The following is a 27261-nucleotide window of genomic DNA, read 5'->3' on the forward strand; positions in this document are numbered from 1 at the left end:
AGTCCAAAGATGGCTTAAAGTTTAAAATGAGCTAGCAAGATGGCTCAGTAGGTAAAATTGTCAAGTCCGATGACCTGAGTTGGATCCCTGAGACCTACATGGTATAAGAACTGACTCCCAAAAGTTTCCTTAAATGTCATTAAAAAATAAGATAAAAAAAAAACAAGAAAAGTTTGAAGCTAGGGCAAAGCTAGTGCTTTGATTTTTTAATTTGCATATGGATACCCCCCCTGAAAAAAAAAACCCACAAAACAACAAAAACACAGGACAAAAATGGTAAGACTTTAGAGAAAACAAGATCACAGCTGAATATAATGAATGGATTTTGGTTTCTTTTGAGAACAAAGATAATCTCTTTGGAATTGATTTTAGGTCACTATATTGGCTGTCTTGTACTTTGATCTCATCTGCTTACACACGGAATGAAACACTCCAGATAATAAACTTTGAATCCAAAGTTCTCAATTTTAATATTTCTGACCTATTTTTTATCGCATTAAAATAAGCTTAAGCCCTAAACATTTGAACTCAGGATTTTTATCTTATTATTATTTTGGCTTTTTGAGACAGGTCTATGTAGTTCTGGCTGGCAAAGGGCTCACTGTGTAGACCAGGCTGACCTCAAACTCACGAATCCCCCTGCTCCTGCCTCCTAAGTGCTAGGATTAAAGGCTGTGCCACCACGCGTGACCAAAATTTTAATGAACAAAAGAGAATCTAGCACCCATTTACAATTGTGAAATCTCAAAAATCTATATTTAGGAAAATTAAAAATGACTCACAAAAGGCACCGAAGTTGGCAAAATCAGTGGCATATAGTTTTTCATTGGGATTAAGCACTACAAGTGTCCATAGAACACTACTGGCTTTGTGCAAGCAGTGGTTATCCAGGTCCCACTTTCAGCCAGGTAGTTTTATCTTGGGTACCTCAAGACGTTTTCGTACCTCTTTGTATACATCTTTTGAGGCTAGCGCCAAGGGGTAGGCGAAAGTAAACATCGTAAGCAACTGAAATGAACTAAAAATCTCAAGTTCTACTGTAATGCTCTTTAAATGAATTCTAAAATGAGATACGCACATCATGTAACCATGCTCAGTGAAGTCTCAGGATAAAATTTAAGACTACAGAACAACTTTCAGATTACTTATCATTATACCAACAACTAGGTAAAAGCACGTGGAAATACTGAAAAATATGTTTTTGTTTGTTTGTTACTGCTGGTGAGTTTTCAATTACTGGCATGATTCCCAATGGCTTTAACTTTGCCATCCCTCTAAGTTTTTTTTTCCCCCTTCAAATTTTCTGGCAGTGTTATGAGCATTGTTATTGAAGTCTGAGATAGCCAAGGCCCATTTGCTTCTCTACCACCTGCTTTCTCACTGTTGGAACAGTTAGGATGAAGTAACACATTTTTGCCATTGCATATTAGAAAGCTGCCCCCCTCTACTCCCAAAAGAAAGAGACAACACACAGTATATGTGTTACAGGAACAGTGGGTGTGCATGCAGGCATTACAGAGCTGCTGCTAATGCCCAATTAGAGCAATGCCTCACTTGCCTATCAACTGCCTTTGCATCTTTGTTCCATTCCAAAACTAGACTTTTCCATTTGAAAAGTGTGAATCATTACTACAGCCGCAATTTTCAAACAACTTGTAACTGAGTTTGCTTTCATTAACTTTTTCCAAAATAGCAGACATTGAAATTATATTCAGAACATTGTATTTTCTAAAATTCTGGTACCCTCAAAGTGAGGATTAAGAATACATTCTTTCATGGAATTTTTACCAATAAACATATTACCCTTCTTTTAAAAACAAAGAAGTAAATGAACCCCAGGAGTGAGTATACTGGCTGGCTCTACAGAGCTGCAAGTCGGGCCACGTGTGCCACCCTTTGAAAGTGGCTCCCATGTGCTGGACTGTAGCGTCCGGGGCTGTGCAGGCCAGAGGAGGAAGTGGTGTGGCTAAGCTTACTGGGGCTGCAACCAGCTGGACTGCATCGTCCTGAGCAGCAACCAAGATCCAACAGCTCAGTTGTGAACTTCCCTTTCAGTGCAGGACTTGGCCAACTACAAAAACCAAAGAGAGATTTGTTACCACAGAAAGGCATATCTGTAGAGCGTAGATTTAAGAACAGAACAGATACATAGGCATGACACCTATTTTACAGATAGGTGTCACAAATCTATATCACAAATCTAAAGACTTTACATACAACACCCATGTTGCTCCAGCTATACTGCCAGCCCTGGTAGAGTGTGCAAGGAGCAAGCCTGGCCTACTTTTCCACTCACTAGATACCTGCCATTGTGATGACAACTACACGGAACACAGGCCAGGCTTGCAATGGGGAACTGCACAGTTTAGCTTTCTGACTATGAGAAAGTCACCTATGCGTGATAACCCTGTCAGTCTCTGCACTCTATAATGTTCTGACAGTACCTCTGTCTGTCTGAGGGTGAGTAGCACAGGACAGTTCTTTTCCACCTGTGGACAGCTGGGTACAGATCAGGGTCAATATTCGCATACTCCAGAGCTGCTAAAACATCTCGATCTAGTTTTGATGGCTCCTCTCTAGAATGCAGAACAGAAAAGATGTAAGAAAAAGCAGAAACACTAAATAAAAACAAAGACTTTTAAGGTCTTATTGTATGTTTTAACTCAAGAACCAATCTAGCAGCTAAAGGGTCCTTGCTGGTCTTACAGAGGACTGGAGTTTGGCTCTTAGTATGCATGTTGGAAGGCTTACATGCACAAAATAAAATAAGTGAGCTGGGCATGGTGGCACTCGCATGGTGATCCCAGCACTCTGGGTGCAGAGGCAGATCTCGGTGAGTCTGAGGCTAGCCTGGTCTACAAAGCAAGACCAGGACTGCCAAGGCTACACAGAGAAACCCTGCCTCAAAAAACCTAAACAAACAAACAAAAAGAAAAGAAGAATCTGGGCTGAGCATATAAACCACCAAACCACCTGTGTTTCAGAAAGCTTAGGCTGGAAAGGGCAACGTGGTATGCAGGGCCAGGGTTGGCCAAGTAAGTACTGTAGGAGAGTTTAAAGACCAGTTATGGGATGGATTAAATCATTCTGCTGGTACACCATTATTGACACTGGATTAGCACAGTCCATATAGAAGACCTCAAGGATTTTCAAAACTACACACTCATTACAGTACTACAAGGATCTTTAACTTACCCAGAAAGGAAGAGCCTCTTGGTGGAATCTCCCTTGGTAGATGAGAACACAGGTTCCAGACCAGCCTGAATCCCAAGTTGGGGACTGCTGGGGCCCAAAGACATTTCAGCCATTGCCTCTGATACCTCACTGTTGGTCCTGACTTGGTTATTTTCAAGTCTCGCTACCGCAGGAGGAGATGCCAGCAAGTCACTTCCTACCACATCCTTTCTTGAAGCCAGTATCTCATCCTGTAGTTTCCTATTTTTATTTGGTGTCTCAAAAAGGCTTTCTCCTAGACTGTACAAATTCATTTTATCAAACTCTAGAGTCAGACTAGAAACAGGAAGGGTCTCCTCTCCACTGCTGGCCTCTAGTTCCCTTCCACCTGTGGTCCTGTTGTTCAGAGGTTTACAAAACCCATTTTTGCTGTTATGGGGGCAAGATCCACCTGAGGCTTCTCCAGGGTCCACCTTGTGTCCCAAGGAAAAGGAACCACATTCAGAGGGTTGGGATTTATCAATTGTGGGCTGACTCTGACTCGGAACTGTATTTTGCTGGTTTTTAATCTCTTCCAAGCTAATGTTGTCATCTCCATCTAGAAATGCTCCCACAGAGATGGAATTGCTGTACTTCTTTCCACTGCCTGTGAGGGAAACAAGCAGCATGTTAATGTGCAGGATGGAACTGGAAGGAGCCTTCAAGCAACATAAACCGTACAACTCAAGCACGAAATGACTACTTCAAAACAGGTTAGGTTTTAAGAAAAGGGCCCTGTGGCCAGTTTCCCACAAGCTGGCTTGAAAAGGCTCTAGAAAGACTATGTAGAAGCCCATGAAAACTGCTTCATGTCTCTACTCTGCAAATGAAATACACAAACCACTTGAGAGTAACACTGTAGTTGTATGCATGGGACTCTTTAACATTAACTCGGTGCTTACAGTCTCATGAAACCATAGGTTCAGAGTATAAAGAGATACATTCTGGCACTGACTCCCAGCCCGGTGCAGCTTTTTCGATGGTCCATGTGCACAGCCCTCATTCAAGCATTATTCTCCATATTCAAGGTTGTTTCTTAGACTTCTTAGACTTTTATTTAGTATTATGTATGTATATGTACATGTATATAGTATGGGTCACCAGGCTTCTTTGGCAACTGCCTCTATCTGGTATGCCATCTCAAGGAACCAGTTTGTTTCTTTTTTTAATCGTGTATGTCATATTTCCCCTCCTTCTCCACATTGTTCCAGGAAATTTAATTTGCAAAGTAAATATAGGTCAATAGTTCAATTTTAATTTAGAAAGTTTTAAATTACATTTATGTTAACGTCTATCTTGGGGGACCCAAAGCTCTAATTATTATAAAGTTTCTACTTGACTTTAAAACTTCTGATCCTTTCTCTACCTCTCAAATGTTAACATTACAGGTACTGATATACTCAGCTAAAATTCACTATCCATAGTTTCATTCACTTTAACACTTCAGTATTATTTCTGATTCGATGACAGCTTTTCTGAGGTAAGGGTAAAGTGGTGCTAGACCAATAGTAAACCTAAGCCACTTCTCCAGGGAGGATAGTGTTCTATTTTGGAAGAACAGAAGCAGAAGGGGGAGGATATAGTGAAGGCTCTTGTCTCAGCTCTTTTCCAGTGTATTCTAAAATTTACTAGTTTGTTTCATTTTAGTTTTTTTTTTTTTTTAATTACAAAAATGATATATGCTAATTGTAAAACATCTGGAAAACTTTCAAGTGAAATGCAACTCTAATGCTATAATCACCTTAATATTTGGAAAATTAATATTATATAAATATATTTAAGATACAGTTTTCTTCCCCATTAACTATTTGCATTCTTTTACATTTTTCATTATAACTGTTTACACCATTCACTCTCTAAAGAATAATCTTACTCTTTACATTATTTTTGTTTGTTTTTTGAGACAGGGTTTCTCTGTCCTGGAATCACTCTGTAGATCAGGCTGGCCTCGAACTCACAGAATTCACCTGCTTCTGCCTCCCAAAGTGCTGGGATTACAGGCAGGAGCCACCATTCCCGCTGAGATACATGTTTTTACTTCCTTTAAAGACTGTTTTCTCAATCTACTCATGGTGGCACACACCTTTAATCACTGTAGTTGGGGAGGCAGAGAAAGGCGGATCTCTTGAGTTCAAGGCCAGCCTGGCCTATAAATGGAGGCCAGGATAGTCAAGTCTACACAGATAAACCCTGTCTCGAAAGACAAAAGGAATGTTTTTCTTTTCCCATTTCACTTTAGGAATATTTTTGCCCTTTTTCTTATTACATTAAAAACTTTAATACACCCCGTCCCGCAACACACACACTCTTCCAGTACTGGGACTGAACCTATGGCTTTGCTCATGGTAAGTACATGTTGTACCACTGAGTTATAACACAAACTAATTTTACCTTCTTTAATGGTGTTGGTGAGTTGTGGCCTATTTTATGTTTTTTTTTTTTGTATTCAGAATTAACCTTTTCTTCAGTTAACTTGCTTTTTACTCAAGGTACTCTATACCACAAATGGCTGATAAAATACAGTACCCAGTATTCTGAAACCTGTGTTTCTTGTCCTGTTTTTCTGACATTACACAGTTATGTTCAAGTATAAAGTATCTATAGGTCAGGAATAAAGCCAAAAGCACCAGACCGCTTGCCAGGATACCACAGTTTTCATTTAACACACTTGTGATTCTGAGTTCTTATATACTATTCCATGTGTATAACACGATTCATATACTTGGATATACACATGGGTGTTCAGACACACAGTTTGCTGTGATGTCTTGGTTTTGTTTAACACAACTATATATACCTTTTCTAACATCAGCTTGAGAAAAGAACTGTTTTTATAGTAAAAACACATAAAGAAAGAAAAGAGAAACCTACAGACACCTCAGACCTACATTTGCTTACCAAAACTCAAGGCTCTGTTCTGAAGGCAGCCTTCATTTTTTCCTAGTTCTTGTTGAGCCTTTTTGCTTATTTCCTGCTGGACAAGGTACTCTTCTAGTCTTTGCAAGCCTTCCTGGGAAGACAGATCAACAAAACATCCCAGAAATTCCCAGTATTCAACCCAGGGATAACCCAGCTCATGAGCTAGCTCCCTGTAAGAAATAAAACACAATTAACCAGTTGAGAAAACAGAAAAATAAATAAAATACCCAAAAACCTGACTACACAGAAAATAGCACTTAATCTTTGAAGTGCCAAAACTGTAATTTTACTTTACTCCAAAATTGGGACATTTTCTAGTGCTCCCCTAATGGTTAAGACTGCAGTGTCAAAAAAAAAAAAAGACTGCAGTGTCCTTTCAGGAGTTACCCTATAACTTAGTAAGTGACTCTCACTCATGGAAAAAGCTCAGTGTATAATCATACAAACTTCACAGAGGATCTTGGATCTCACAGCTTTTTTCCAGTGTACTCTAAAATTTACTAGTTTGTTTTATTTTGGTTTTGTTTTAATTACAAAAATGATATATGCTAGTTGCCTCCCAGAGTCACAACACAAAATCTCCTAATACATGCTTTGGTTACGTACATAAAACTTCAGAGGTCTATGGCAGGTTCAAACTGGGTACATTGAAAAAAGGCTCTAAAAGCTTCCAGTAATTCCTTCTGGGAGCTGTTACATTTTACCATACATAACTAATATTTTTTTAATCATCCACCCACAACCACACAGCACACTTTGCTCAGTGGCTGTGTTGGTCATGGTCCTATGAATACCTTCCCACTCTCTCAATGCCTCGTTCTGGGTCAGACTTTCTGATGCTGTGGAAGAAGCCTGCTTTTTTTCGAGGTGGAGTTTTCCAGAGCTTTCGAAAATCTTCTGCCTGCAAGAAAGTTTCAAGATAGGCTGTTTCATGTAGCTCACCTAAAACTTAGAACCCACCAGCACCACAGATTCAATGGATTTCTATCATCTTACAGATTCTACAGTCATTTTTACATATAGCCAAGAGACCTCATGGGATCTGGGGAAAGTAGAGTTGGTTGTGTGATTTTTCCTAGGTAGATCTTTGTTTATAACTCTTCAAGAAAAGTGATATAAGGGAGAGCTGCCTTTCTTTACTGGCTCACATTGGGGGTCAGATCTGGCCCAGGATGGCCCAAGTATGAGGCCTCAACCTAAGGACAACAGGTATTGTCTACCTGCTCCCATTTTCCCTTACATACGAAAGAAAAGCTGATGCTGATCTCTCATGAATAATCCTTTCTAAAAATTTATGCTTAATGTAGCTCATTTATCAGACTGATGTATCACCTACTATGCTAACGAGGCACATAATGCAGCTCATTTGATCCCAATTTATCACATCATTTTGGAAACATTTCCATTTTTTTGTTTAATGTATACAAGTATTCTACCTACATATGTGCCTACTGCCCAGAAGAGGGCACCAGATCTCATTATAGATGGTCATGAGCCACCATGTGGGTGCTGGTAATTGCAGGACCCCTGGAAGAGTAGCCTTTACCTCTGAGCCATCTCTCCAGCCCCAACATTTCCACTCTTGGAAATTATTTAGAAAGTTGTTTTGTGATAAGATCTCACTATGTATATAGCCCAAGCTGGCTTTCAAATTGTGATATTCTTGTCTCAGCCTATAAGAAGTTGAAATTAACAGCATGTGCAACCATGACCAGCTTATTAAGATCATCAGTGAGATATTTCATTGCTGAAAGCTGTCAATTATAAATCTGGCATAAAAGCATGTAGAATCTGTAACCTAGCAACTCCATCATTATAAACTTCCTGATTACCTTGTGTGTGAGTAGAGCTGTGGCCTCAAAAAGAGACAGGAACTGACAGGAACTCAGGAACATGAGGGAAGGTATAGGAGTTTAAAGTATTGGAAGCTCAGTCTGGAATTTGAATTTGCAAATATGGAGCTGTCTAAATCACAATGGACTGGTAGGGAACAAAAAGGAAACATTCCTTGCCCAGGAAAACATTACAGTGCTAGGAGGTCTGGGCTTCCAATACACCTTCCCTGGCCACATCAACAACAAAACAAACACCTCAAGGCCTCATTACTACTTCATCAGAGGTGGTCTCAGATAATGATTACCTTAAGCTTCCATGAGAACAAGTTGGAGCACCGAACCCTAAAATGTAGACATAGTCAGGAGAGCCAGGACCTCCTGACTGGCCTCTCACCTTGGATGGACTCAGAGGTCCCACAAAAGCTCTCAGTGTCATCACAGGATCTCTGGGGCTGCTTCGACAGTGGTCAGCATTAGAGGCTTCAGCTCTTTTGTCTGAGGACCATAGCTCCCCAATGACAGGAGAAGAAGTGTCTTCTGCTCTCAGAAGTGGCACATAGTAGTGACCTGGAGAGGATATAAATGTCAGTACAGGCTTCTACTTATCTGGTCTGAGTCAGAGTCTGGGAGAACATCAACGAAAACAGTGACAGAAGATAGCAAGCAATTGGTCCCTCAGTTGTGCCAGCAACCAAGTGAGCCTCATCTCTATTCTTTACTAAAGAAGTTTTTTCCCCTGAGCCTTGTTTGCACAATGGAGACAATGACACACTGGCAAGGCTTTGCAATTACTAATAAAGATGCATACTTATGGTATTGAAGTCTTTACATCTACATGAGCTGTCAATAGTATGTTTGTAAAGAGATGAACTATGACCAAACAAGTCAATAAGATTCAGAGCTATCCCATATTGCCTCTACTTAATTTGCAATTTCCTGTTTTGTTCAATGGTTTACCAATGTTATTTTACCAAAACTTAAAATCTAGAAGGCATCATGTCCAATCTGTTACTACTTCTAGGCAATCCTACTTTTTGTTAAAAGTTCTGGAGCCAAACTACCTTTTTATTTCTCCTAGTGTAATCCAAAGACCCCCATCATCTCTCTTATACACACAAACACACACACATATTTTCTTTCTTACATACTCTTTCTTACACATTCTTTCACACACACATAAACACACACACACCCTCAATTGTATGTATGCACATCACATGCACATACATATATGCACATAAAACATTTATGCATGTACAAAAAAAATTTTTTTAAAATAGAAATAATGGTTGGGCATGGTAGTGCATGCCTTTAATCCCAGCACTCTGGAGGCAGAGGCAGGCCATTTTCTCTGAGTTTGAGGCCAGCCTGGTCTACAGAGAGTTCTAGGTCAGCCAGGACTATATAGTGTGACCCTGTCTCAAAACAAAGAAATCAACCAGAAAAATGTATTTAACATTTCAGTATCTGAGACCGTGACTGATATACATACCTATGAGATTTTTGTAAATGACAGATTTCTATCCCCTCCCCATTTCATCATTTCACGGATTTTGAAATAATGGCTGTCTTTTGGAAAGTATACAACCAAAGTCAGGTAAAACCTACGTATTCATAAAATACTGTTTAGTTTTCTTTTGAATATTCAAGTCCTTTAAAATTTTGGAGAAAGAGAGACAGACAGACACACACACAGTGAGAGCATGTGCACACAGTGAGGATGGAACCTAGGGCTTTGTATACTAAAATGTTCCAGGAATATACTTTACTACTGAAAGATGTTAAAGTTTATATATAAAGGGCTGTGAAATATATTAGAAGTAGAGGTATCTGGCATGATGCTCGAGGCCCTGAGTTCAATCCCCAGCACTTTGGAGAACAACACAACACTGTGTCAACAAAGCTAGATTCATGTCCTCAGTGGTCTTGTGTCTAGCTTTTTTATCCTATTCATTTCCTCGAAATGTTGTGTGTTTTCTCCCTCTATCTATGCAAGTTTGGGTTTCTTCTGGATGACAGAGCAGCATGCAGCAATGTAGTCAGTTCTGCAATATGCTCCCTGAAGCATTAAGTCTAGAATGTGAAAGCTGCCGCAAGATGAACATTGAAGCTCTTGCCTGAGTTTTAATGACTCTCAGCAGGAAACAGGGAAGTGTGCAAAACTCCACAAGGCTGAGTTTCAACAAGGAACATGGATGCAGAAATACTGTGTGTACCCCAGAAAAAAGCTAGGTGACCAGATCTTAGCAGTGATCAAGTAATATGAGCACAAATAAAAGTTCCACCACAAAGTAACCAATTGCATATTAAGGTATTTCAGGCAGTTTAGTTTAATTGTGTTCTGTAATATAACTGGAGTGTCCAACAAATGCCAGATAGCCCAAGAGACATCTCTGCCACCTCCACCACACACTGGGATTCATGGGTGCATTAGCAGAAAGAACTGGAAGAGATTAGAGTATAATTAAGAAACCAGATAATCTTAGATTGGAAGTTAGTACCCATTTCTACAAAATATCTGACTTGAGAAAATACCCAGAGACACTGTGCCAGACCATGGCCATGAGTATATTCAGCTTAGAAGGAAAAGAAGGCAAAACAGAGGCCAGAGAACTCCAATTTTACTCAGCAGAAACAAACTGTGTAGAGACAGAGGGAAAAGTACTAATGCATCTTCTGAGATGCACTGAAAACAACACTGTAGGAAAGTCCCTTCTGAGACTAACCATTTCTCCATAGCTGAAACCCACAGACCAGAAGAAAGCAAAGAAGAGAAGTATAACAGGCTCCCAGACCTCAGCACAACTGATGGAAGTACCAGTCAGGCCATAAAACTCAGAACATAGATAGCACCACCTACCAATATGAAAACAAAGCCCAATCCATCCAATTCCATAGTGCTGGGGAAGTCTCTAATATACTAACCTTGATTTTTGGCTTCTGTAGTTCTTCTTCAGGCTAACTGTACTGGCTAACTGAAATCTATCAACCAAAGATATGTTTTTAATGCTTAAAAGCTCATCCTGAGAAAGACTTGGGGCTACATTGGAATCCTGAACACCCAGTGAAGTTGCTGGCAGGCTAATACTTTGTTTTGGCTTAAACATATCTCAGAGTAGTTTTCTCTGGTGAATACTTTATAACAGATGGAGAGAGGAAAAGAAACAGGGTTATAGGGGAAAGTGGGGAGGAGATGGAATAGAGGAGGGAATAAGAGAGGAAGAAATGGAATGAAGGAGAGAGAATGAGTATGAAAGAACATATCTCCACAATCCAGCAGGATAATGCCTCTTATGGGGTCCTAGTTTTGAAAGACTAAGCTGAGCTAGACAGCCTCAGAGGGGCAAAAGAGGAAGGCAGACCCAAAATACAACATCTTGGAAACTAACCAAAAAACAAAAGCCAAATAACCAATCAAACAAGGCGCTCTGGGGCTTTAGCCCTCTCTAGTAGGAGGTTATCAGGAAACTGGCCTCAGAGATGGAGTAAGTCCCTGAACAGCAATCAAGTAAAAGACACTCTAAAATTAGAAGAATGGGTAGTATGAAATCAGGAAAGGAGGTGTAGTATTCAGGAAAAATAATGGATAATTTAAGTTCATAGCACAATTTTATGAACTTCGAGGGGAGTTCTTAGCACAGTTTTTTTCAGAACCTGGGAAAGCGATAAACCTCTGCTGTGCTGCCGCAGGTCCGCTCACACTCTTATCCAGGGGTCTCTTGCAAAGGGCCTTTCATGCCAGGCACTGAGTACACAACTCACCCATTAAGTATTCTCTAATCCTTTCTTTCAGCTCTACAGATTTGCTTTTGCTTCTTTCACAAATTACCTATTTAAACAAAACAGACCAAGTGAGCATTCTAAGTATTACTATATTACATTTACTATTAAACAAAATCTTCTATAAATTTAAATCTAGTAAAACTGGATAGTATTTTTAAAAATCGTATTGTTATATGTATGGCTATATGTTTTGCACATGTGTGGGGTAAATGTAGATACCTCAGAGGTCAGAAGAGGGTGTTGGTTCCCCTGGAGCTGGGATTGTAGGCAGCTATGAATCATCCAACTTGGGTGTTGGGAATAGAACTCCAATCTTTTGTAAGACAGGGTTTTCTCTGTGTAGCTCTGGCTGTCCTCAAACTCAGAGATCCACTTGCTGCAGTCTCCCAAGTGCTGGGATTAAAGTCGTGTGCTCCACCTTGGTACTACCAAGTGTTCTTAACCACTGAGCTTATCTGTCCAGCCCTAGGATTAGGTTAATGCTAAAGATTTTACAAAATGCACACTCAGAAAAATGTGCTAGGGAACTAGAGAGATGTTTCAGCGGTTAAGAGCACTAGATGAACTTTCAGAGGACTTGGGTTTAAATTTCAACATTGACACGGCAGTTTACCACTCTCTGTAATTCCAGTTTCAGGGAATCTGACCCCCTCTTCTAGCCTCAACAGGCACAAGGCATGCATGTGGTGCACAGGCAACACACACCCCCACACATAAAAATAAATAAGTAAATAAACAACAAACAAAAAAGAAAACCTGTGCTCAGCAGCACAGCTTATTCTAGAAAATGACTCACTCTAAAAGCTCACTGGAACAAGGCAAGAAAACAGACTAGCAATATGGTAAATTTTATTTTCCTCACACAACTTTAGTTTTCCATTTTTTGCAAGGAAAAAAAAAACCTTAATGTCAAGTATGAAAACATGAATATATTGAGTTTTTCAGCTGAAGGAGTTTTACAGTCTGAAAGTATACCCTCTCTATATAAATTTTTGCAGTTGGGCATATGGGCTCAAAAGAACTATTATTTCATATAGAATACAGATTTTTTTTTAATTTTTGTAGCTACTGGAATCAACTTTCTGTGCTCCTGGGTAATTACAATAGTAATAAAATGTTAGAAACAACAGAAAAGCAATTACTTTCAAATAAAAACAGAACAAACCAATAACAAAAATCCCCATAAATTACCACCTTATAAAAGAAACTAAAATTGTGGGCTCAGTTTTAGAAGGCTTACTGACATTTGAGACACTAGGTGCTGTTCATTGCATATATACAGACACAACAGTCATGAGTTTTAGGCTGGCTATCAAAAATCATTTTATAAATATACAGATAAAACTGTATTTCTCTGTAGTAAAATTTTATGTTTTCTTTTTTATTTCATCCCTCCACTCCCCAGTACCAAGGGCCTTGTGCATGTCAGGCATGTTTTCTACCAACTGGTCTATGCAGTGTTATTAAATGTAGTAACAGCTAAGAAAGGGGCCTGAGCCTAGGGAAGACACCCCCACCAAAAAAAGTGTCCTTTAGACTGAATTTTCAAAGGTAGTAGATCTAAGTTAGCTAGCAGTATATAATGCCTGATCCTTAAGTTGGCACTTTCTTTTTTTTTTTAAATTTATTATTTATTTTTATTTTATGTACATTGGTGTTCTGCCTGAAAGTATGTGAAGGCGTCAGATGCCCTGGAGCTGGAGTTACAGACAGTTGAGAGCTGCCATGTGGGTGCTGAGGATTTAACCCAGGTCCTCTGGCAGAACAGCCAGCTCTTAACCACTGAGCCATCTCTCCAGCTCCAGCACTTTGGTTCTTATTAGATCCAGGTCTGTCTTTATGTCATAGGTACAATATGCACTATAGCCCATTTTGTTCTTCAGCTAAAGCATACAAAAAGGCTTGCTTCACTAAGCTTGAATGCAATAGTATGTATGTAGGCTAGCTCCCCTATCTGCTATATAATGAGCTGAACATATCAGCTGCTTTCAGCATTATAATCATCACCGTTACTACCACTATAACCATCATTCATCACCACCCATCATCAAGACTACCCATTTCTTTTTCTTTGAACTTGGTTGGCTAATGCTGACGGCCAGTTTCAGAAAAATAAAATCAGCAAGACTAGGTTAGCTCTTTCCCTCCTGGCTCTAAAAATACATGTTTTTACAGAGTACATCATGCTCGGCAGTCAGCATTCTAAATGTGCCTCACAAATCTAACAAAACTCAGTTACTTATGATTTCACCAGCTACAGTCACAGAACGCAAATCTGTATATTTTAATTTCTAACATAAGATAGTAGTTACAATTTAGAAGTTACTTACATCTTCAGGTGTTTTACCATACTTATTCTTTGGGTTTTTCACAATCAAAGGGTGTGAAGAAAGCACATTGACTACATCCACATTTCCAAATTTACAAGCAAAATGCAATGGTGTATCAAAGCCCTAGGAAAGGTGTAGAAGAAGCACAATTGCTTACTCAAATTATTAACATGGATGTTCTACAGTAAAAGTATGTTATTTAAAACAGTGGTTTTCAGCCTTCCTAAGCCTATGACCCTTTAATACAGTTCTTCATGTGGTGACCCCAACCATAAAATTACTTTTGTTGCTACTTCGTAACTGTAATTTTGCTACAGTTATGAATCATAATACAAATATGTTTTCTAATGGTCTTAGGCAATCCCTGTGAAAGGGTCATCCAACCCCCAAAGGAGTTGTGACCCACAGGTTGAGAACCACTGATTTAAAAGAAAACCACCATGTTGGCCATCAAGCCTGATAACCTGATTTCAATCCCAGGGTGGAAAAAGAGAACTGTGTCCTGTGTTACCCCAGCACACACACTAAATAAATAAATATGTAATAAAAATAATGTGTTTTGAGCCAGGCGTAGTAGCGCAACCCTTAATCGCAGCACTCAGTGAGGCAGAGGCAGGTGGATTACTGTGAGTTCAAGGCCAGCCCCGTCTATAGACTGAGTTTCCAGGACAGCCAGGGCTACATAGAGGAAACCCTGTCTCAAAAAAAAAAAAAAAAAAAATTGTTTTGAACCCAGTTTGCACTATGTAGCCCTAGGTAGCTTGGAACTCCTTATGTAGACCAGGCTGGCCTTAAACTGAGATCATGTCAGCTTCTGCCACCTGAGCGCTGGAATTAAAGTTTGAGACTATCTCAAACCATATCTAGCAATAAAATTTGTTTTTTAAACAAAAAGTAAAAAAGCCACAGACCTGTGTGATAACACTTGGTAAGTGAAGGCAGAAGGACCAGGAATTCAAAGTCAATCTTAGCTACATAGTAAGTCTGAGGCCAGCTTGGGTTACATAAGACCCTATCTCAAAGGCTGGAGACACAGCTCAGTGGTTTAAGAGTACTGCTGCTCTTCCAGAGGACCCAGGTTCAATTCCCAGCACCCATATGGCAGCTTACAACTGTTTGTAACTCCTGTTCCTGGGGATTTGATACCCTCATACAGACATGCATGCAGGCAAAGCACTATTGTACATAAAATAAAAATAATTGAAAAAAAAGACTATCTCAAAAAACAAAACAAAACAAAACACCCCCAAAGAAAAAGGCTTCAAAAACAAAGATATTGCTTTTATACTTGGCAAAAGTATTTGGCATGCTAGCATATAGTCATTGTTTGCCAGGCCCTGAGCCTGGCACACCAACATCTGTCACTCTTTCTTTGGTGTTAAGTGCCAGGTCCAAGGAGGCACTTACAATCAAAGGTATGCAGTCAACCTTAATAATTTGTGACCCAATATACAGTCATGGAACCAATGCTCTAAAAGTGAGCAAGTCAGCTGGGCATGGTGGAGCTTGCCTATAAACCCAACATTTCAGATGTCAAAGCATAAACAGGACAAATTGGGCATATGGCTAATATTTAAGGTGAGGCTAATCTTTTGTGACTAAGCCTTGATTCTGTAGGAGCTCACTTGGTATCACCAGAACTGAGCTGAAGAACATCCAACTGGTGCTCCTGGTTACAGTTGATGTAGTGTGAGGCGAGGTTAGGGATCTCCTGAAACTAGGATTGGACTTGCCCCAAGAAACCCGAGAACCCTGACCAGCAGGAAGTAGCTAAGAAAAACTATGTCCCTTCTCCCCACTAACCTTTTTTTATCTCCTACCCGGTGTTGGGGTGTTGGAAGGGATTGGGGTGGAAAAGGTAGAAAAAGGCATAAGAAACTAAATAAAATAGTTTTACGCCTACAAGGGAAAGTGAAGCTACTTAAGGGGCAATGCAGAGAGAGGAGGAGGCAGTTTTATGGGGACAGTAATAGAGAGACAGGATGCAGAGAGAGGACTCAGGTGAAGACCGAATGAGCCAGACAGAGAATGAGAAGCCACTGGGAGATCAGAGGAGATTGCTGGAGTTAGTTTGAGGCCAAGCAGAGCTGAGAGAAAAGCCAGACTGAATAAGTCAGCTGGGAGAGAAGTTTGAGCCACAACAGCTGAGTTGATTCAGCCAACTATGAGTTCAGAAAGAACAAGAACAAGAAAGCAGTAGGTCTCAGGGCTGAAAACATTCTAGGCCCAAGTTAGACTGTATGGAGATTTGAAGCTTCTAGGACTAGGCCTAGGTTAGCAGACAGAGGCAGTAAGCCTCCCAGACAACAACTGAAGAAAGTGAATAAAAGTTCCTTTCACACTGGTGGAAATGTATATGAACAAGGGAGCCATGTTCCAGTCCCAGCAAGAAGAAGAACTTGGCAACTTTGGCTACATGGTTCTGGCTTTAGAATCAAGGATACAAGAAAGTGATTGTGGAATCTTCCTCTACTGCTAAGCTGCTGAGGCCAGGCATGTGTCAGGGGTGTCCCCGCATTGAGGCCCAGAGAGGCCATTTTGTGAAGGTGAAGCCTGGAATGCCTTGGAGACCCCAAGATGTTGGAGATGCCAGAGCCATGGGATACCTGCCAAGGAAAGCTACAGACCAGGTGTGGAACCAGCCCAACAGAGAGAAGTGTGCTGCAGTCAACAAAGTTGAATCGAGCTGGATTTCTGAAGAACACTTTGATATCAGGCACGAGAGCCAGAGTTTGGAGTTTGCCCTACTGTTTCTCTGGTCTTATTTCAGTCCAATATTTCCTCACTATGTTCCTATCCTTCCCTTTTAGAATGGTAATGTATATTATGTCTTTATATGTTGGAAGTATGTGATCTGCTTTTACTTTACAGGTGATTACAGTTGAGAGATTGCCATGAGTATTGGGATTCAGACCTGGAACAAGCAGCTCAGGTACCCATTTAGCCAAAGGGGACCTAGCCCCCAGGTTCACCAAGTATCCCTCAGTCCCTACCTGTTTCAGGGCATGGTTAGCATACCCTACCCTCTACCCTAAACTTTCCAGCCCAGGGGTGGTGCTTCCTCTCTCCCAGAGGCTCTTCACTATATAACCCAGTCATTTTTGGTAGCTCTCTCTTTTCTCTGTGCAAGCACCCCTACCCAATTTTCTGTCTCCCTTGCATGGCGATTTCACTGACCTCTACCTGTGAGTCAGTGAAACTGCTGGAGAGCTAACTTTGAATTTTGGACTTTTAAACAGTGTTAAGACTGTTAGAGACTATGGGGATTTCTGAAGTTGGGGTAAATGAATTTTTTGCATTATGGCCAGGGAGTGGAATATGATTGTTTGAGTAAGAATGGCCCACAAAGGCTCACAGACTTGAAGTGTAGTCAGAGGAGGTCTGGCCTTGTTGGAGGAAGTATATCACTGGGGGTGGGCTTTGGGATTCGAAAATAACTCAAGCTAGCCCCCGTGTCTTTCTCCTCTTCCTTCTGCCTGCAGACCCAGATGTAGAACTCTCAGCTACTCTCCAGCACCAGGCCTGCCTGCATGCCACCATGCTTCCCACCATGCTAACAATGAACTAAACCTTTGAACTGAAAGCAAACCCCAATTAAATGCTGCCTGTTATAAGAGTTGCTGTGGTCATGCTGTCTTTTCACAGCAACAGAACATTAAGATGGATCAGCTGCCTGGAAGAGGTTTAGACCAACTGAGGCACCCGGAACAGACACTCTCTAATCTGCTGAGCTGTTTGCAGGCTGTGTAGTGTGTACCATGTTTCCCAGCTCTTTATAAGCTGTTACCCATACCAGGGTGGGCCTTGGTGATCCAACTACCTTTGAGTCATTTATTTCTGCTCCTTTAAGTAATCCCTCATCCATAATGCTATGAGTAACCACAATAAAACCCATTGTTTTTTTTCACTAAGTTAGAGGTTAGTGGTATCTGCACTTTGGTCTGTCATGATTCCCCATCTGGAGTTTCCAACATGTGTGTTGCATCTCCCCAAGAAAAGTTTTTTTATGTAACATCACCAAAACCATCTTTCTCTCTAAATCAATAAACATTCTTGTCTTCCTGCTATTCCACAAGCCTTGCATATTGCTGTAGCAAAGAAAAACAAAAAAATACTCCCACATATCAGGAACCCAAACTTTTATCAGACAAACTAATGAGGAATGCTTACCACTTTGTCAGGAGTATTCAGATAAAGGTCAACAATGTAAAGGATGCGCTTCTGCAGCATATCCTGGTTATCATCTGGGTACATCAGACGCATAAATTCAGGATTCTCCAGAGTCTCTAACGTCAGCTGGCACACAAAAGCCTGATTCTCTTTGGCAGCAACATGCATGACATTGTACCTACATCCTTCCTGAAAGAAGACCATTTTGCTGAGCTTCATGTTTGTTAAAATACTGTCACTGGTTAAGAATTAAAGTGACCAGATATGATGTTGGAAGCATACTTACTTGTACAATGGTTGGGTTGTCCCCAGAACCAATTAGATACCGGGGATTACTCCAGATAAGATCAGAAAACATGCGTCCATCCCCTTTCTCAACAGCTTTCCGCAGCGTGGCAGTGAGGTCCTGTGTACGGGGGCTTTTATAACTGTTTGCTCGTTCTTTGTTTACTGTTTCTGATTCAGCCAGACACAGACCATCTGCTATCAAGAGACAGAATTGAAGACACTTAATCTCACAAACATTTTCTTTTCACTTAGTCCACTGGGGTGAAGGCTGAAGCCTCGCTATAGAGATCAGCAGGTCTTGGGAGTGATAGGTAAGAAATGACAATGGTACAAAGCACATGATAATACTAAGGCAGTGCTGAATCCAATCAGATGGTTGAAGATCGAAATTAAGACCTCATTTTGGGTACTTCACCATGTAGCCCACGCTGGCCTCAAACTTACAGAGATCCATCTACATGTACCTCTTGAGTGCTGGCATTAGGGCATGCACTACCATGCCTAGCCATTTAGTGTAATTTGAAGAAGTTGAGTATGGTTGTGCATACCTATAATCCATTACTAGGATGTTAAGATAGGAGGACTATAAATTCAAGGCCATCCTGGATTAACATGATTGATACCTTGTCTTTAAAAACCCAACTGCAATACTCCCTTAGAGAAAGAGTTCCACATACAGTTTTTAAGGTTTAATCAAAACCTGATAGCTTCTTAAAACCACTTCCTGCAGGAGTACTTTCCCAAGCTGAAAGAGAGACCTGTGTAAGAGAAGTATAGGTGACAGGCCCTCAAATGAAGGCCTTTGGTCCACCTCAAACAATTGTAGGGAAAAGGGATGTGAATCTAGTCAAGTGTCTCCAAACTGACCTCTGGTTCTGAGACACAAATAGGATGTAGACAGATTTCTGGCTGCCACAGAGAGACTGATTCTTGCAGTACTGATTCTGGCTATAAACAAGTTTTGTTTTGGTCCCAGGTGTGGGATGTGGGACTGATTCAGATGGTCCACAACAGCAGACTATTCATGTGAGCTCTGAGAGGAGCTCTTTGCCAACTGCACATAGTTTAAATCTGAGGACTCTGGAGCGAGAATAAATGCCAGAGCCCAGAAAAGAGATGGTAGAAAAGAACAATGCTTCTCCTGCTTCCCCCCTTGCTGCTTCTGGTTGCTGTTGTGAGACAAGAAGATGTAGATCTCCTGAAACAAGGATTAGACTGGCTCCAAGGAACCCAGCCATCAGGAAGCAGCTAAGAAAGAACTGTACCCCTCTCCCATTAACCCTTTCTTTCTCCTATCTGGTGTTGGGGTGTTGGAAGGGACTGGGATGGAGTAGGGAGAAAAAGATATAAGAAACACAAATAAAAGAGTTTTTCCTTATGTCCTCAAACCTTCCTAGGGTAGCCTCAAGTTCCTTTCTCTTTGGTTGTTCCATTGTAGGCACTTCAGTTCTCTGCCTCTTCCTATACCAGATTTATCTCCCAGATAAAGAAATCAAGGAGCCATACATCAGAAAAGAGGACAGTAGGGTAACTGACAGTAACAACAAGACAAGTACAGCCTGGCTTACCTTTCAGTCCATCACTACTCAAGAGTGGCACTGCTTTCACGGGAGACAGTGAGGAGACAGTTTTGTTGGGAGAAGGGAAATAATCACATATTCCTCTAGCAAATTTCTCAGCATCTTCTCTTGTTGGAAAAGCTTTAAACCGGGACCCTTTGATCAATTTGACGGCTTGTAATGCTTCCTTTTTATCTTCATAAACATGAATCTTTTCTAAGTATGAAAGTAACAGGGGAAATTAAAAGGTGAATAGGTTGAACCCTGTGTTAATTGTACCCAGAGTTCAGCAGTCAATTTAAATTTGTTAACAAGTTTCTTGGTTTCACCCTCATGTTCATAGTTCAGATTTTCAATCTTTTATAAAAATATTTTTTTGGATAAAAAAGTATGTATGTATATGTTTTTATGACTGTATGCATGTAATGTATGTGTGAGTACCCTTGGAGGCCTAAAGAGGATCAGATCCCCTGGAGCTGGGGTTATAGGTAATTTATGAACCATCTAATATATGAGCTGGGATATGCAAGAAGATAATCAAGTGCTCTTAACCACTGAGCCATCACTCCACTCACTTGCCATTTTTTATCTTAATGGCATTTTTTTTTTTGGCTCTCCAAAAAAAAAAAAAAAAAGAAAAAAGAAAAAAAATCACACTTGATAATGTATGTATGTGGACGACTTTTAATTCAGAACATGGCTGCTCTGGCAAGAGATCACATTTGAAGACCTTCTAGGTCTGTATGATCCAGCTGGAATAAACATACCTTCAGTCAAGGAGACAAAGGCAAGAAGATCTGAGTTCAAAGCTAGCCTGGTATAGAGAAAGCAAGTTTCAGGTAAAGAAAAGCTTGGGGCCAGGCATGGTGGCACATGCTTTTAACCCCAAACAATGAAGGTAAAGTTAGTTTGTAGAAGGAAGCACCCATGTTTGAAAATGTCTAACTGAGTGGCAGAAACAGTGACGAATCAGAGAAAGATTTGACAGAATAGGATACACCCAACTCAGGAGAAGACAGAGGAAAGGGAAGCTACTTAAGGGGCAATGGGGGGGAAGTCAGTTTTATGGGGACAGTAATAGAGAGACAGGTTGTAGGCAGAGAACTCAGGTAAAGACTGAATGAGCCAGAAGATTAGAAAAGAGTGTTGGAGTTAGTTTGAGACCAACTAGAGCAATTCAGAGAGAAAAGACAGATTGAATAAGTTAGTTGGGAGAAAGTTTGAGCCAGAACAACTGAGTTGAACCAGCAGCCCAGAGCTTAGTAAGAACGAGAAAGGGTGAGGTTATTAAGCAGTAAGTCTCAGAGGCTGAAAATATTCTAGGCCTAGGTTAGATTGTACGGAGGCTAGAAGTTTCCAGAATTAGGCCTAGGCAGTAAGCCTCTGAGACAACAATTACAAGAGGAGAATAAAAGTTCATTTTACATGTGTGTTTATATAAGAAATGATATCATATATACTCTATGTTAATTTCATATCTCAAGGTACTTATTAAAAATCAATTTTAAAGCCAGGTGTGGTGGGGCAAATCTGTAATCCCAGCACTCGGGAAGGAAGAGGCAGGTGGATCTCTGTGAGTTCGAGGCCAGCCTGGTCTACAGGGTAAGTCCAGGACAGCCAAGGCTATATAGAGAAACCCTGTCTCAAAAAATCAAAACCAACCAAACAAGCAACAAAAAAAGAATGAATTTTAAATGGATTAAAGAGCTAAATAAAAATAATTAAAAATTAAAATTGTTGGATCAGATATAATGGCGTATACCTATTATTCCAATAGTCATAAGGAAAAGTCAGAGGGGTTGAGATTTGAAGCCATCCTAGGCCATATAGCAAGATCCAGGCCTAAGCACACAGTATATGACTAAAATGAAATAGAATTACATTTTTCCTTTTATTCTTTTTTTAATGAGAGGATTTCATATATTCCAGGCTAGCATTCACACAAGTGCTAGGTAATAGTTATATGTTACCATATCAGGTTTATATGGCACTGGGGATTGAACACAGGGCTCCATGAATGCTAGGTAAATGCTCTACCCACTAAAACTGATCTCTAGCCCAAAACTTACACTCATTAGTACAGTTACATTTATTGACGTAAAAGCTGTTCAGGTTGTAATAAATTTAAGAGGGAGAAGAAAGATGATTAATCAGCAGTTTATAACAAATGGAAGTGAGCCAATCATCTGCAAGTCACACCTGACAGAATCCAGTTTTCCTAGTAACTAAAAGAAAAAGTATGGGCTGGAGAGATAGATGGCTCAGTGGTTAAGAGCACTGTCTACTCTTCCAGAGGTCTTGAGTTCAATTCTCAGCAACCACACGGTGGCTCACAACCACCTATAATGGGGGATCTGATGCTCTCTTCTGTCATGCAGGCATACATGCAAATAAAGTGCTCATATGCATAAATAAATAAATCTTTAAAAAAAGTATTCCTTAGATTAAAAAAAAAAAAGCAGAAGGTATAATTAATCTTGGGTGATAAGATAATAGTTTCCCAGTTTGGGTGAGGAGATACTACACAGCACATTACCATTTCTCACAAGGCCATCCTCATATACTGGACATACTCCATAGTACAGAAGTGGCTCTTTAGCAGCTGTCACTCCGGCCTTGTGGTTGTCATTCTTGGCAGAGGCACTGAAAGGTACTGGGTGGGCATTAGATGTTACAGCTTCCTCTTCTGGAGGGTTCAAGCCCACACTGTAGCCAAAATCTTTGTCTTCAGAAATGCCAGACTGCTGAGTTTGTTTCCCTTCCACAGATGCAGGATGCCTTGCAGTCACCTCACTGTGGTTGGGAAGGGAGGAAGTAAGCAATCCACCTTGCTCTAGTAAAGCCAGAGCTAATTTCTTCTCAAAAATAAATCTTGTTGTTGATGTAATGGGTCCACATTTCAATCCAGCTTTCATTACTTCTTTTCTAAGGTCATCTGGATTCAGGAGTTTCAATCGAGCCAACATGGCATCCATTGTCATTTCACCTAAGTTGAAGAAAGCAAAAATCAACTTGAACAACAGGCCTGCAGCTCAGCAGTTAAGCACATGCTTAAGGGAGTGCTCAGTTTCCTCATAGGATCCTACCTTAAATACAATCTGTATTCTTATTCTAAAGCTACCCTTTTAACTTAGGTCCATATACACAGAGCTCTTGGATTAAATTGTGTGCTATGGCTGGGTGAACCACACCATAGTTAACTGTTTACAATAAACAGAAAATTCTTGGATTAAAGGTGTGTGTTTGAGCTCAACCAAGCCAAACAAACAGGGTTTTACAGTTCACAACTTTGGGGTTCACAATGGGATCAAATATTCTACCACATAAAAGCTTATGGGTACAGGACAGGCTTAACTTCCTTGAGACACTTCTAGACTACTTTAGGGTGTCTATAGGCCCACCAATAATGTAGAAGAGCCATCTTCTCAGCATTTGTCAATTTCTGGGGACATCAGTATTATTTAAATCTTAGTTAACCTAAAAGGTTATGCATTAACACCTCACTTTAGATTGAATGTAGAATATCTTTGTACATGGGTTAAACTGTTCTGAATAGTTTTTAATAATCCTTTATACACCTAATATGATTTCAAAATTAAAAAACCAAAAACTGAAAAGAAATTTTTAGTTAAACAAGATGCTGCAAACACTGGTATTTTGGCTCTATATCCTACTAGCCACATGCATTGCTCTACTTCAGTGTCTGGGTGATTTTCACTGTGATCTTCTCAAGTTTTTGGTACAGTGTTCACGGACTAAATGGATTAGTGGGCACTGTACTTATTAAAGATGCCCTTATTGTTTTGTGTGTTCCTATAAATGCAACTACAGGTGTATGTGTATGTATGCAGAAGTCAGAGAAGAGCCTCAGGTGTTATTCTTTAGGTGCCACTTTTTGTGATTCAAATATATGCTTGTTTATTTTACATCTCCTCCTCCTCTCCTACCAGTTCCCCTCTTCCCCTATACCTCACCCATATCAACCAGCCATGGCATATCAAGTTGCAGTAAGACTAGGCTAGGTGCCACTTTCTTAAGGGGGCAAGAGAACGTAAAACCCAAAGATGTGATGTTAGACCTACTGCCATGACGGATACATGTCCTCTCTCCACAGCCACATAAATAACCAGCATGACCCTGACCTTCCCAAACCCATTTCTTCAGCAAAAAAATGAAAAAACCAATGGTTACTAAGGAAGGGTTGAGATGTACTTCAGTGGTAGAACACTTGCCCAGATGTGCCATGCCTTGTGTTTTATCCCCAGCAGTAAATAAATAAATAATGAAATTGTGTTTAAGTTCTAAGTAGCAAATGAAGCTTCAGTTACCCCTAAGATAAGGTGCAGTCAATAGTTTAAAATTTCATCTTCCTTCTAAAATAATTGGGGGATTACTATTTACCTTCCACTAAGAACTAGACTTAAGAGGAAGGGGTGTCAGTGAAACATGGCTTCTGAAGAACACAGAATGAACACATACCTGGTAAGCATGGGATTATAGTCCAGGAAGATGGAGGGCTGAGAAGAGTTGTAGTAAATATAAAAAAGGTGTTGGGCTATCTAATGTTTATTATTATCAGCCCTAAGATTATCACGGCAGTGTTATCTAACCTGCTATCACAAATAATATAACAGACACCTGTCAGATTTTATAACTGCCTTATTAACCTTGGGCCGGGCAGATATTCCTACCTACGCTGTCTCACCATCTATCTCCCAACCCCATCCAATGACACCCTCCTTATCCATCCTATCTTCCATTCATAATTGTTGTGACAATATTTACTATTGATATATCTTCTGGTAAAGTTGCTGTTAATCTTAAACAGCTGTATACCCAAATCACCACACAGAGACTGGGATTTATTTAATTAACCTAGAAAACAATGCTGGGCAATAGTTAGTCCATCCCAAACCTCCAAGCCCTCATCATTTCCTTACATGTAGATTTCCCACATTATACTTGCTTTTAGTGATATATTAGGTCCAGTCCATCTCTCCACATACTTCCAAGATCTCTCTCCTGCCTCAGTTCTCCCAACCTCTGCCTCCCACCTTCCTGTCCTCTGGCTCTTCCCTCTCTTCCTGCTTCCTTTCCCTTGCTCAACATTGTGGCTAGTTGCTTTATTTTGGCATGTTTACACAAAGTTGAGACAGGTGATGCTTAGAAAAAGTATCACAATGCAATGTCCGGATTGAAACCAGAGAGTGGGGGAGAGAAATCAGCATTTCAATGAATAAGGGAAGAGTGTATACATTTCAAAAGAACATTACACCAACAATTTATAATCTTATAAATACTTGCTTTTATTCATCTGGGCCTTTTCAAGCCATCATTGAAGTCCCTTCTCCAAGCTAACCCACTGTGGCATCCCTTTTTCCACTCTTCCCGTTCTCCTCTTTCCTGTGATTCTCTCTGTCCTCCAAAGCCTGAGAACCTTAGCCTAGACTACATCATTCTGCCCTGCCCAGGTATAGGCTGCTTAATCAACCAATCAGATATGTCTTCGGCAGGTTTAGAAAACAAAGATAGGTGTAGCCAGATCTTAAGGGGTAGTAACAGGCATCAGACCAACCTCCAACAGAAAAGAACGAAGAACAAAGGTGTGGGTTCGTATTAGGAGTTTCTAAAACAACCAAAAGGACTACAAGATCCTACAAAAAACTCAACCTTACAGTGTATCTGTTAATATTTTGGCAGCCTGCTTCCGGGTTGCCTAGCAACTGATGATGTCATATGTCGCCGGCCAGGTAGCCACACCTGGCAGGCGTGGTTCCGTTGCTCCTTAAAAGGATCAACCGGGCATCCCTTCCCTCTTTCCCCTACCATGTCTCATTCTCTCCTTCTCCCTCTATCTTCATCTCCATCTAATAAACCTCTTTCATATAAAATCTGCTGTGCGCATCATCGTCATTATTTAATTTGGTCCTAACAGTATCCACGAACTCTACTGAACACTCCCAGTTTCATCTCCCGGACCCTTCCCCAGAACTGAGACGTGCATCACCACAGCAGCACGGATGATGACAGTAGGTAGTAGGGCTCAGTTTCCAACACTGAGTTTATTACTTTCAAAAAAAAAAAAAAAACCCATAGCAAAGGTTATTATTATTCGTATCCTGCTAATGGCGAGGCTGAAAAATTGTAGGTGAATGACCTGCCCAAAACTGAGAAGTACCACAGCAGTAGTGGCAGAGCCAGAAGCAAATGTGACACGATTTCACTCCAGGCTGCTGCCCAACAGTCACCTCGACCTTAAAGTGGTGAAACCACCACCACATCTCTCCTCACCCAGATAGGACAGTTTAGCCGAAAGCAATAAACGAGAACCACATCCCTCCATTTTCTCTGTCCCTAAATCGGGAGTCACATTTAACTTCACTGTCTCATCCTATCTAACTTAACTTCATTAAGCTTCACACCCAAACCACCGCCAGAACCAACTTCCCTCTCTTCAGCTCTGGCTTCGGCGAGTGTTCCTAGTCTCCTGTTCACCCTTCTCGCAGCCCTCGGAGCTGCTCCCCGGCTCCGAAAGCCCTTCCCCTGCCAGCCTCCGCTGCGCCCCGGCAGCTGGCTCTCTCCATCTCCTCCACAGTCGCAGGAACGCTCGGATTCCGGCCAGTGGACTCCGGCTGCGGCAGGGTCCTACAGTGTCCACAGGGTGGGCAGAGCGAGGCTTCCCTCCCACTGACGGACGCTGCCTCACCTGGCTGAGTGGTCACAGCTTCAGACGGGGCGGACGGAGAGGAGAGTGTCGCGCAACGGTCCAGGTTCCGCGGTCGCTTCTCCAGCCGCCGGACCAGCCAGCGCACGGCGATGAGCAGCACCGAGGCGCCCAAAAGCTCCCAGGCAAGCGCCGCCCACTCGACCACAGCCAACCGCTGCCACAGCATCGCCGCCGCCAGCGCCGAGGCCTAGAGCGCGGCCGCCGCTGTTAGAGCCCGCGCCGGGCTCGCCTCAGGCCCCCACTAGGCCGCTCGCCTCGCTGCCGGAGCCGCGCCCACCTCAAGCTTCCGTCAGGCCGCGGGGTTACAGGAGGCGCAGCCTGCCAGGGGGAGAGGGGCCGGGCTACGTGCCGCACCCCGGCGTCTCCCGTCTCCCAACGATCAGGCCGGAACGCTTCAGGCGGCTTCGGAGGCAGCCGGGGTCCTGATTCAAGAGAGA

The 27261-nt window shown here is 41.3% G+C and overlaps 2 protein-coding genes across 5 annotated transcripts in view; one reads left to right on the forward strand and one right to left on the reverse strand.

Moving 5' to 3' along the window:
* Pgam5 (PGAM family member 5, mitochondrial serine/threonine protein phosphatase) overlaps positions 1-17991 on the forward strand; it is a 29309-nt gene extending 11318 nt beyond the window's left edge. Inside the window, exons 6-8 of the transcript XR_009591543.1 lie at positions 3777-3926; positions 16952-17012; positions 17563-17991. The gene's annotated coding sequence lies outside the window, so the exon portion shown is untranslated. The remainder of the gene's footprint in view (positions 1-3776; positions 3927-16951; positions 17013-17562) is intronic.
* Positions 1706-27233, reverse strand: Ankle2 (ankyrin repeat and LEM domain containing 2). Of its 4 annotated transcripts, none has more exons than XM_021644948.2 (13): positions 26804-27233; positions 22634-23083; positions 20107-20313; positions 18537-18730; positions 18251-18439; positions 14081-14203; positions 11730-11796; positions 8362-8534; positions 6927-7033; positions 6112-6302; positions 3196-3820; positions 2445-2576; positions 1706-2071 (listed from the first exon to the last, which is right to left on the reverse strand). In XM_021644948.2, exons 1-13 carry the CDS (start codon positions 26988-26990, stop codon positions 1861-1863), a joined length of 2856 nt encoding a protein of 951 aa, XP_021500623.1. In that variant the 5' UTR covers positions 26991-27233; the 3' UTR covers positions 1706-1860. The 4 variants fall into 4 exon arrangements, with proteins under 4 accessions (XP_021500623.1, XP_021500620.1, XP_021500624.1 ...); XM_021644945.2 differs by having other exon boundaries at positions 18537-18733; XM_021644949.2 differs by lacking the exon at positions 20107-20313.
* Positions 27234-27261: the final 28 nt, after the last annotated feature.

This window comes from Meriones unguiculatus, chromosome 4 (genome assembly GCF_030254825.1).
Source record: "Meriones unguiculatus strain TT.TT164.6M chromosome 4, Bangor_MerUng_6.1, whole genome shotgun sequence".
NCBI classification, from domain to species: Eukaryota; Metazoa; Chordata; class Mammalia; order Rodentia; family Muridae; genus Meriones; species Meriones unguiculatus.